This window comes from Helianthus annuus, chromosome 6, assembly GCF_002127325.2.
Source record: "Helianthus annuus cultivar XRQ/B chromosome 6, HanXRQr2.0-SUNRISE, whole genome shotgun sequence".
NCBI lineage: Eukaryota > Viridiplantae > Streptophyta > Magnoliopsida > Asterales > Asteraceae > Helianthus > Helianthus annuus.
The window spans coordinates 55,780,286-55,792,083 of record NC_035438.2 but is presented as its reverse complement, the minus strand read 5'-3'; the positions used below and the strand labels follow the sequence as shown (position 1 = coordinate 55,792,083).

The following is an 11,798-nucleotide window of genomic DNA, read 5'->3' as shown; positions in this document are numbered from 1 at the left end:
TTTACAAACCTTCAAAAGTTGTTTGTGGCAGCCTTGTCCTACTCAAAAGTAGACGCCTTTCATTTCTCGTGGTCAAGTCCACATCTGAGACATCCATGGTTGTCACACGGAAGGCCATTTGGCTAAATTTGCCATTAAGGGGTAGCAAAACTTTGTCGATAACCTACCAAGAACATGAATAAAATATGTTTTAGAAAATTGGTTTCCTAAATTGACAGATACTAAAATTGATTATCTGACAACATAAACTTTTTTAGATCAGTTTAAACTTCAAAGAACTAAAAAGAATATAGTATCAAGTGGCAACTGAAGTTTCAAATGCCTACCAAAGCGTAGAATCCCAAAAATAGATCCATCTAGAATATTGTTGCCATGGGATCCCATTGTATAGATTAAAGGCTTTGGATGATTCCAAAAAAAAAAAAATAGTCCTACGAACAATAAAAGGAATTGCAGCAACTAAGGCTTCGAAATCAACCACGTCAGGATCAACTGTCGGGTTCCCTTTCAGATCAACGTAGCACTCTTTTTCTTCACACCATCTATTTGCCCGTCTTGCTTATTTCTAAGCATCGTATACATGACTCAAATAACACCGTGCCTCCTCTTCCTCTCGACTTATTTTGATCTCAACAACAAATGCCTTTTTCTTTTTTATCTCATCTTGGATGTACTTTCCCCAGTCAAAACCTTCGTCATCTTGATTTAACATACTAGATCCACTACTACTCTCACGAATCGTTAACACAGCTTGTTTTTTCTCTTTAGACGATCCTTCTTTAATATGCTTTCTTGTTGGTTGTTCATTGTTGTGATGGTAGATAGCCTTTTTGTAGTAATCATAATGGAAAGGATTCACACTATCATCAACTTGACGATTTAAGCATTCATTCTTGAAGTGTCCCTTTTACTTGCACTTGAAACAAGTGACTTTTGCTTTATCAAAACCCAGCTTCATATTGGGACCTTCCAGACACTTTCTACCGGTGATATCCATTAACCGTTGAGCTCTCATGATGACGCCTGCCATGCGCCAACGAATATCCATGAGCTCCGTCTCTTATGCGTCGACCTGATCGTAATCTTCTTTGGTCATGTTTGGATTACCGATCTTTCCTGCGATTAAACCCTCATAAGACTTTAGAACATAAGCTGGAAAACTCATGTGTTATCTTGCAAAATCAGAGTTCAAATTAGGAGAATCTTTTCAGTTTTTATTTGGACTGGATTTTGATGATGTAGAAGATGAATGATATCCTGGATTATAGCTTGAAGACTTGTTCTTTGATGAATCACCAACATTGTCAGTACTAAATGTTGTACCGATCTTTGGTGACTGACTGTTTTGCAGCAGACTTCTTCGATAGCATAGATCAACATTTTGTTGATAACTCGAACTGGACATTTTGTTTTGTTTTTGTAATTCAAGATCACATCCTTCGAGTTTTTCAATCAATCCATCCAATGTCATTTCTTCAAACTTAACATCATTTTTCAGAACAATCACAAACGTCTTCCAGTCATCAACTTGCAGTAACGCCTCGACAAGTTTATCAACAATCTTTTCTCTATCTTTGTTTATTCCAAACCTATCTAACTTGATCTTGAGATGACAAAATCTTTCAATCATTTGTCGAACAGTTTCTCCTTTCATACAGCCAAACAGATCAAACTCCTTTTTCAACAGAGATATTTTGTTCTTCTTAATATCTTTGCCACCATCAGCTTTTAGCTTTAAAGCTTCCCACATTAACTTGGATGTTTCACCATGTTGTAGCAAAAGCAGAATATCCTCTCTAACTGATTGTTGTAATAATGTTACCATTTTTAGTTCATCAGAATGTTTTTCTTTATCAGTCTTTGAATATTTTGGAATTGGAAGTAATTCATTTTGTTTGGTTACAAGTTTTTTATATCCGTAAGTTATCGTTATCCAACTCTCATAGGCATACGCCTTCACACAGTTCTCAAAACGAGTACTCCACCAATGATAATCTTCTATGTTCACTAGTGTCAGTGGTCATTGATGATTTCCATACAAAGTATCATTCTTTAGACTCTCAGAAATAGCACTCGAAACCATTTTAGTTGTAACCGGAATTGGTTCAGTCGTTGTTTTGGATATATATGCATTGTAAAACATGTTGCAGAATTCTTCAGCCCATGATCACATACAAACCACAAATACTTGATCAAAATTGAAAATCACACACTACAAAGTATTTTGGTTCGGATGGACTCGTCCGGATGGATGTTTGGTCCAGATAAACCTTTGGTACGGATGGCCTTTTTGGTTCGGATGGGCTCTAAAAGCCTATACGTCCGGATGGACAATACTTGACAAAAACACTTATGAACCGTCTATCCGTCCGGATGGACCACTCTATCCGTCTGGATGGATGACGATGTCAACACACTTGGTTCAAAGTTCATAATTTTGATAGATTTGAGTATGATTTTGTTTGAATTTGATCTGAAACTTTGTAAGGTTTGTTAAAACTGATTATCGCACAACAAATTGATAATCTAGCCAATGTTAACCGTGAAATCTTTTTGAATCTGAGATTTTAAGTTCAAAGAGAAATGTAAAAGATAAGTAGAAGAAGAAGATGAAGATTTGTCTCTGAATATGATGAAGTTGATGAATCTTCTTGTCTTCAATCCTTGCAATCAAACACTGTTGAATCTGAGTTTGATTTTGATTGTATTTTCTGTTTGTAATTAAAATGAAAATGGAAATGGAAGAGTGTGCAGCGGAATTATGATGAAAACAAACTTTGCATACAATCAAACGAGAGTAATACTTTGATCAAACATCTTTACACAATGAATCAGAAGATTGAATTTATTTCAATAACGATTACAATGATTGATGAATGAATGCAAACTCCCCCTCAGCCAGAGCTCAGTTGTTTGTTCGTGCAAAGAAGACGATTGTGCAAAAGAGCTGATAGAACAGTACAAAGTACTGATCTATTTATAGGCACTTGCAAACTACTGAGCATCTTAGCTGACGTCACCATGAAAGTGACATCTAACCTCCTAACAAACTCTAACCTCTGATCTATACAAACACTGCTGTGTTAACTACTGCTATTACATTATATAACAAAACAGACTATTGATCAGCTGCTGCAACCTTCTACTGCTGTGAACCAAGCAGTACTTGTCCGGATCAACAGAGCTTGACTCAAGGCAGTAGATTGAATCAGCAGGGCTTTAGTCTTTCATCAGGTCTTTACTTGAGCAGCAGTTGTAGGTCAGTATTTTGCAAGATCAGCAGATAGGAGGTCAACAGTTGTTGAAATCACTTTCAAGGGGAGAGATTTGTATGTAATCATCTGCTTATTCTGGATCCACTGCTCTGATCCAGTTTTGGCTTTAATTATCTGTTCCTCTGATAGGGTTCAATCCCAACAAACACCTTTCTCTAATACCACTTGTGAATTCAGGATCTGGATGAATTCCTTGACCGTTGAATGCAAATCGACACGTGAAATGTGCGGAATCCAATCACGTGCGTGGATGAGAACACGAGGATGCAATTATAATTGTTTTATATTACTGATTTGACAATATTTACACCACGGAAACAATTGGACAGAGTTTCCCCACTCTAGTCACGAAAAGTTACAAATGACAAAGACCTACTCTCCTATTTATAGGCATGGTTCATTCGATGGCTGTTGTGAAGCGGAGGGCCTCCATTCGGACGGATGGCCTCCATCAGGACGGATGAGCTTCCGGATGACCACGATCTGCATTCGTCCGGATGGACTTCAGTACACATCAACTTTGCCTTTTGCTCTGTTCAGCAACGGTCTTGTATCCTCTGATCAAGCTACTTTACGTGATTGACGTAAGCAATAGACATATGCATTCACAATTTTATATTTTTTTAAATATAGATCAATGACATACTCACAAAAATAATGAAGGCTTTCATTCGCCACTCGTTGCGACATTTTTATATAGTCGTCCATATGTCGGAAGCCGTGCCATAAGCCAATTGTCTAATCGCGACCGTGGTTTTTTTGCAACGTGCTAAATCTAATACTACTATGCGCATAGTTTTTTTTTTGTTGAAAAAAATCATAATTACTTTCTAATCGTTTGACATTCTTAGAAATAAACATTGACTCATATGAAAACGATGCCTAAAACTCCTATCATCATATGTTGAGTTGAGTGAAAAAGAATCACTTACCAATAAGTCGTGTGTGGTGTTTCGATCGCATACTATATATTTTTTCCTTTTGGGTTCTAAGGTCCTTCGTCTTCAAATATAGCTTGAACCACTTTCTGAAGAACATACATTTTTTAGAGGATGTTAAAATTGGGAGTGGAAAAATAAGTTGGTAGATAGAAATATGTTGCATATGTTGTGTGTTTATGGAAAACTAAGGTTAAAATGGTTTAATATATAATCTTTTTTAAATAAAAACCTTTTTTTTCCTAAATGTAGCCGTTCAACGGCTAGTAGCCACCATCCAATAACAACCATCCACGTCATCATGCCAAGCCCTTTCATGCCGGGCAACTTTTGTCGCAATCCCCGCCCCCTATCTGTCCCGGGAACAGGCCGCCGCGAGAATCAGTATTGGTGGTATCGGTGTTTATCAATTTGGCAGCGGAAATCACATCAGGATCGTAGTTAGGAAATATTTTATCAGAGTAGAACACCATATTTTATATAAATAAACATATTGGGATAAAACCCAAGTTTCCATTACAAACTAATTTATAGGGGTAAACCCCATTTTATTGAAATAAAATATCTTCTTTATTTAGATATCTTTTATAGCCACTTTTACAAGCCTTCAGTGCTGTCCAGCTGGCTTCTAGTTGACTTTCACATTTTGTTACCTGAAACGCGTTTAAAAACATTTTGTCAGTGAGAAATACTGGTGCGTGAATCCCAGTTTAATCAAGAAGAGTTTTATTGATTTGCAGTATTGAGAGCGATTACAATGTTTATATCTAGACAATTACTCATTCAGTACTGTCAATCCTGACTGGTGGGTCATATTACACATTGGCTAACTCTTTGTCCAATGGTAACGTGTTCCACACTTTGTATACAAAACCCCAACTTACCAGCAGTAATTGAAGACTACAAAGACTCAACCACTGCTTAATCACATTGTAAAATATTTAAGGTTTTGTAAAACAGTTTGTAAAAGGAGATTACTCAAAAAAATGTTTACACAAAAAGAGGATTACTCACATTGTTGTCTTAGGTTTTCTGTAAGGGTTTTCTGGTGACTATCTATAATTTACACAAATGCACACATGTTAGTATAATAACCCTTAATATTTACATTAGTAATCCCCTCCCCGAGACGACATTCCAACGACTACGTCGGGCAGAACCTCGACAGCCGTTACGGAACCCTGGATCAATCGGCAGCGTATCTAATACGTAACCGGGTTATGATACTTACAACGGAGCAGAACTTCGTTATTTATGGGGTATTATACCCGAAGATTATGCCTACTATGTGAAATTTCGAGAGAGAAAAGAAAGTGTGAGCGAATTCGACTGAAGGCCCGAGCTCCCAATTTATAGAAGCTGATTTTGAGTTTGTCGCGCCCCGCGTAAGAAAAGGAAGGGGCTTACGCGGCCCGCGAGGGCAGCTAGGGTAGGCCCTGGCTTGTCCGACTCAGCCCTAGCTTCGACACGATGCACGACACGTGGCGGCCTGGGGATTCGCCTGAGATTAGAGCTGTCGCGGCCCGCGTAGGTGGTAGCCAAGGGCTACGCGCCCCGCGAGAGACCATTAATATTTGTTTTTATTTAATTTTTAAATAAAATAAAGGTATTTGGGGTCCGTTTTCGCGTATAGGGTGTATTTTAATTAATTTTAGGGTATCGGTTTATTTTAGGGCTGTTATAACTTTCCCTGCCCTTGCCACCACGCCAACCAAAACACCAAGGAAGGGGTGGTGTGGCGGCGTGGTTGAGACCTCCACGCTGCCACACCATATGGTCTGAAGTAAATCACTCCGGTGCTCGACGCCAGCCTTACGCTAAGCCACGGGACAGTGTGCCGACATGCTTGAAGCCCCACGCCACCCGACGCCTATGGTCTAACGGTGTTATCCACATGCAAAAACCCGCTCCATTGGTCTACTTTCCAATATAGATGGATGAAAAACCTAAAATGGAAATCCCACATGTACCAAGCGTCTAATTTCAAACCTTTCTTCAACCCCAGCAACCCCAGCAGCTCATAATCAACAACTGTATACAATCTCGTAGCAACATCCAATTCAACCAACAATCATCATAACCGCAGTAGATCATGTCTATCAGATTCAAATTCAGAAGCTCTGTCAACTTTGATTCAATCGAAATCGACGGTGGTAAACCCTACATCTCAGTTTTCGACCTCAGATCTAAAATCCTACAACAAAAGAAGATCAACGCCGTGTGCCACAAAGACTTTGATCTCGTCTTCTTAGATCACGTCACCGGTCAAGGTTATTTCTAATTGTTATTCATAATCATGAATTGGTTTGTTTGTTTAATTGTTTTTGTTTTTGTTTTTGTTTTGTGTTATTAGAGTATAATGATGATGAATTCAAGATACCTAGTGGTTCCAGTGTGATCATAAAGCGAGTTCCAGCAGAACCTGTGTAAGTTTTATGCATTTCTAAGTTATGTTAAATATAATCTTGTAAAGGTTATGTATATAGTTTATATAAGCATCATAACAATATGAACAAATGTAACGAGTAATAACGTTACTGAAATTTAAGGTTATACAGTGTTTAGTGTATGTACATTATCAATTGTATATGCCTTATGCGCTGTGGGCGTTGACGAATGTAGTGGATAATATTGTTGGGCACTGCATTGTGAAAGACGTTAGTTTTAAGAGGCCTTGTCGATAAAGAAACTTTACAAGTAGGTTATGGTAATAGATTATTTGAGGAAGGATCAGATGGATGATATAGGTTGCATGTAGTTGAAGGCGGTGTGTTCTTACAACTTGCCATTCTCATAGCTATTGATATATGTAAAATTCACATGTTATGCTGTTTTATTATATTTGAACTTAGAGAAAGAGAGTAACAGATTGATAGACCATACAGTTTGATCAATAAGTGTTAAGACATGAATGAGAGATGTAGTTACGATTGTTGAATTTTTTTTTTAATTTGAAGTTTCTAGCTTCGTTGTGTCGTTCATTCGAATTGCTTTTCTGAAAACCAAACCTCAAAGGCATCAGATAGGAGGCTTGAATCACGGCGAGACTTGCTTCTTTTTATATTCTTGTGCTGTCTGTTTTTTATTCCATTGTATGATATTTACTCTTGATTGACTTAGAGTATATACATCTTTATTTTCTTGTCTTAAACTTAACATTTGATACTTTGTTTTGTCCAGTTTAAGACATCATAAGCCTAAAGCAAGTGAGCTTCGTGAGGATGTTCCAAAAGGTGATTATAAAGAATTAAATCTACTCACCATTAGCTTTTCTATTGTTATAGCTATAGCACACTTCATTCATGATTGCAGGTATGGATCACAATAAACCAGAAGAAATAGTTCTAGAGAATAACCTTGCACCTGAAGACCGTGAACACATAAAATTGGAAAAGTAAAGTTTTGTGCCTGATGATCTATTAAGCTTTTCATAGTTATTTCTTAAGGCTAATCCTAAATCTTTCTCTCTCTCTTTTTTTTTTTTTTTCAAATTTTGGCTTGACATAATAGAGTGGCGGATGCAAAGAGTATTGATTGGCAAAAAGTTGACCTACCATCGGAACTAAGATGCCCTATTTGCGTCACATATTTCAAGGAGGCTGTTATGATACCGTGTTGTCAGCACAGCTTTTGTAAAAAATGTAAGCTCTTATGTTGCTGATGTTGAAATTGTAGGCATAAGTACCCCCCCCCCCCCCCCCCCCCCCCCCGCGTGCGCACGCACGCATGCGCGGCCGAGCTGCGAGAACCTTGTGAACTTTTTCTAAAAAGTACATTTTTTTGACGATTTTTTTAATATTATATAATTTTTCAAAAAAAAAAAAAAATCGTATACGAAATCTTACATCAGTGTAAAACAAATTACCTAACCGTAACGGTCTCAAACTGGTGATGTCATGCATTTTGTAAAACAAATATACATGTCGAATAAATGCCGGCTCGGCATTTTTTTTTTTAAATTTTGTTTTGACAAATGTCTTAGTTAGATGTTCATCTACGTTACGTTTGTGCAAAATTTGGTTGAGAAACTTGCACGGGAAGTAGGATTTCCTCCGGAGTTCTTGCGGTTCTCGCAACTCGGAGTTATCATATGAACCAGATCCTATACACACACACATATGTGTGTGCGTGTGCGTGTTTTTGTCTGTATACTATTCGACATGCTTTATAATTTTGTGTGCACAGGCATTTGTGAAGTACTGCCAGTTACTTCAAGGTGCCCGAAATGTTCTTCTACCAAGTACAGAGTGGAGCACTTGCTACCAAATTTATCTCTTAGGCACGCCATTGAGCATTTTATCGAATCTCAGATACTCGCCACTGCTCCAGAATCTGATTTACAGAAATACGTCCCAGGTGAGCCCATTTGACATGTCTGGTCAAAACCGATCACAACTTCATTTCCTTACACTAGTTTGTATTCCAGATGAAGAATCCGGTATTCAAGGGAAGGAGATTTCCCCCGTCACTAAACGGAAACTAGATATGCTTTGTTCTACGTCTGCAATGGATAAAGGATCAAATCAGAATATGGCAGATTCTGTTCATGAGTCACTAATGAGGAAAATCTTGGAGGGAACAGGATTCCATGCTGGTAAATTCAATTTCTTTGCATAAAATAACCAATAATAATAACAATTGATGATATGGTACCTTCTGCAGACTCTCAAGGTGAAAACCAGCCTGTTCTGCCTCAAGTCTGTATGCATGATGAAGGTATTTATTTCCCTTATATGCTTACAATATGGTTTTAAAAGTAAAATATACGAAACTTTTGAGTAAAGTACACACTTGGTCTCTATGGTTTGCAAAAGTTTTGGATTTGGTCTCTAGCTTTCTTAAAGTACACGGATGGTCCCAATGGTTTGCAAAAGTTTTGGATTTGGTCTCTAGCTTTCTTAATGTACACGGATGGTCCCAATGGTTTGCACTTTGTAACGCATGTAGTCCCCAACTTTGTCAAAAGACATGGATGGTCCCTGTGGTTTGCACTTTGTAACACATTATTTGCGTTACAAAGTGCAAACCATAGGGACCATCCGTGTACTTTTGAAAAGGTAGGGACTAAATCCAAAATTTTGGTAAACCACAAGGACCATCCGTGTACTTTACTCTTTACTTTTCAAGTGACATGGATCATTTGGCTTCTTGGTTTCAAAATGTTATTTTATCATGATGATATATATTATGGATTGATCTGGTGGTTGGTTCCCGATGTACCACCAAGTCACCAACATAAGTTTGATTTATCTTTTTAAATCTCAAAATGTAACCAACATGATGTAAAAGTCTGATGTGTGGTCTATCTTCAAACACATGATTTTATGTTTGTTACTTTTCTTACTACGTCTATTAATATTAAAACGTCTTTGTTTGCTTTTCCCATCCAGCCGATTCCACCAGTAGGAAAAGGGGACCGTTCGTTAGTTCTGGAGGTACAAATCTGCACAAGGATATCACTATGCGCACTATGTGTACTTGTTTTTATATTTTTTTTATCCGAAACCAATTTCTTAATTTTTTTATTATTTTATCAGGTGGAGATCGAAATTATGCAGTTGAGAATAGAAACAAAAAGGTACTTTTTTTTTTCAAAGACATGCTTAAAAACTACATTTATCTGATGTGAACACTTTTCTTGTTGCGATCAGTCGGGCCGTACGTGTTACAAGTGTGGATCTCCAGGACATTTTATAAGAGACTGCCCTATAGCTTCTATTGAACACCCAATGTTACATACAGCTGATATAGGTAAACGTTCTGCTTTCTTTAACGAGTTCTCGAATTTTGTTTAGACCATCTGGTGATAAGTCGGTGTGAATTTCAGGAGACCATATGTTTCAAGGAGGCATGTCGGGGTATGCAATGCCCTACTGGAACGCTGCCGCCTTCCCTTATGTCAACCCGTACATGTATATGTACGGAAGTTACCCTGGGATGGTGCCTTTTAATTCCACAATGGCCCCCGTTACGCCTTACGGAGTTCCACCTTATGTTCCGTCTACTTATGGCAGCTTACATGTTCCTAGGTGACCTTATTATACACATTTTTCTTGTTCTTGTATTATCATTTTCAAAATCTTTCTATTGTACATGTTCTGCAATTAATCTGACACTATCAACAACCTTGCAGTGGAGTTACAAGGACGAGAGGCATGGCGCCAGTAGGATCCCGAGCAGAACAACCCTTCAGATATTCAGAGAATTTTGAGCGTGAAAACAGTGATAGCCGAGTAAAATGTTCTCATGAAAGAAGGTAGTTTTAATAACATAACAGCAGTATAAGGATCAAATAAGAGTTGCTTTTTTTAGACTACCTAGTGGGTTACCACCCGCGCTTCGCAGCGGGTTCGAAACGTAGACAAAAATAAGCAAATCGCAGTTAAAGTTGTTTGATGCTATAGTTAAGGGGCTAAACATGTCATTATTAAATTTGAGGGGCTAAAGTTGTTTTTTAATTAAAGTCGAGGGGATAAGGTTGTTTTAGTTAAGGGGCTAAACATATCGTTATTAAATTGAGCCAAACATGTCATTATTAAAGTTGAAGGGATAAAGTTGTTTATTATTAAAGTTCAGGGGCTAAAGTTGTTTGCTGTAGTTAAGGGGCTAAACATGTTATTATTAAAGTTGAGGGGCTAAAGCTGTTTACTACTAAAGTTGAGGGGCTAAATCTGTTTTAGTTAAGGGGTAAACATGTCATTATTAAAGTTGGGGGGCTAAACATGTCAATAAAGTTGAGGGGCTAAAGTTGTTTATTATTAAAGTTGAGGGGCTTAAGTTGTTTGATGTTGTCTAAATAGCATATTTATAGTATATATAATAAGAGCTCTTTAATCCAGACAACGGTCTTCTGATTATGAAGATAACGGCATCCAGAACCGCCATGACTACCACGAGCCAGACCGATCATCAGATTATAAATCCCATAGAGACAGGGGAACAGTCCCGAGCAATTCTGAAGGAAGCCATGGACGGAAGTCGCTAAAGGATCATCAAAAGATGAAATCTGGTCACACAAGATATGAAAAACGTTCTCATGGGTCTAATCATACGGATAGATCGGTTTCAGGAATAGAGGATGTGTATAGCGGTAATAATAGGTCCGATGAAGCGAGGCATAAAAAGTACCACCATGAAAGTTCTAGAAGGCATCATAGTAGCAGGGAGCAGTCAGACAGTGATTGTAGCTATAGCCGTCATCAAATAAAAAAAGAAAATTACGTTAAAACAAGACAGATGGAGGACAGAAAGAAGATGATGACTGATTCCGATGATGACTATCGTCACAATAAGAGGAAAAGAGTGCACTAGAACAGCAAAATGGTAAATATATTTGTATCAACTTGGTTTTGGTAAGTAGCTATTACGGTCTATAGTATTATATACAACTATATAAACAACTAGTTGTGTCGACACATATAACTATCTAGACAGGAGGAGCGTTTTGGTTCAAGGTTGTTAGTATCTGTTTTTAATCATGTTTTGGTTTGCTTTGTTGGTACAGATAGTGATGTCAGCTGTTGGACATTAAAGTCATCACTAGCTTTTTTTAACTTTTGTTAACTAATGCTCTTGATGTCTTCAC

At 37.7% G+C, this 11,798-nt stretch overlaps 1 protein-coding gene across 1 annotated transcript; it reads left to right on the top strand.

Moving 5' to 3' along the window:
• Positions 1–6,020: 6,020 nt before the first annotated feature.
• LOC110878912 (E3 ubiquitin ligase PARAQUAT TOLERANCE 3) lies at positions 6,021–11,691 on the top strand. Its single transcript, XM_022127304.2, has 14 exons — positions 6,021–6,483; positions 6,567–6,639; positions 7,394–7,446; positions 7,526–7,607; positions 7,724–7,854; positions 8,399–8,569; positions 8,640–8,807; positions 8,876–8,929; positions 9,604–9,648; positions 9,751–9,791; positions 9,865–9,964; positions 10,041–10,242; positions 10,347–10,469; positions 11,053–11,691. The coding sequence occupies exons 1-14, from the start codon at positions 6,306–6,308 to the stop codon at positions 11,522–11,524; spliced, it is 1,893 nt and encodes a 630-aa protein (XP_021982996.1). The 5' UTR covers positions 6,021–6,305; the 3' UTR covers positions 11,525–11,691.
• The last annotated feature ends 107 nt before the right edge of the window (positions 11,692–11,798 follow it).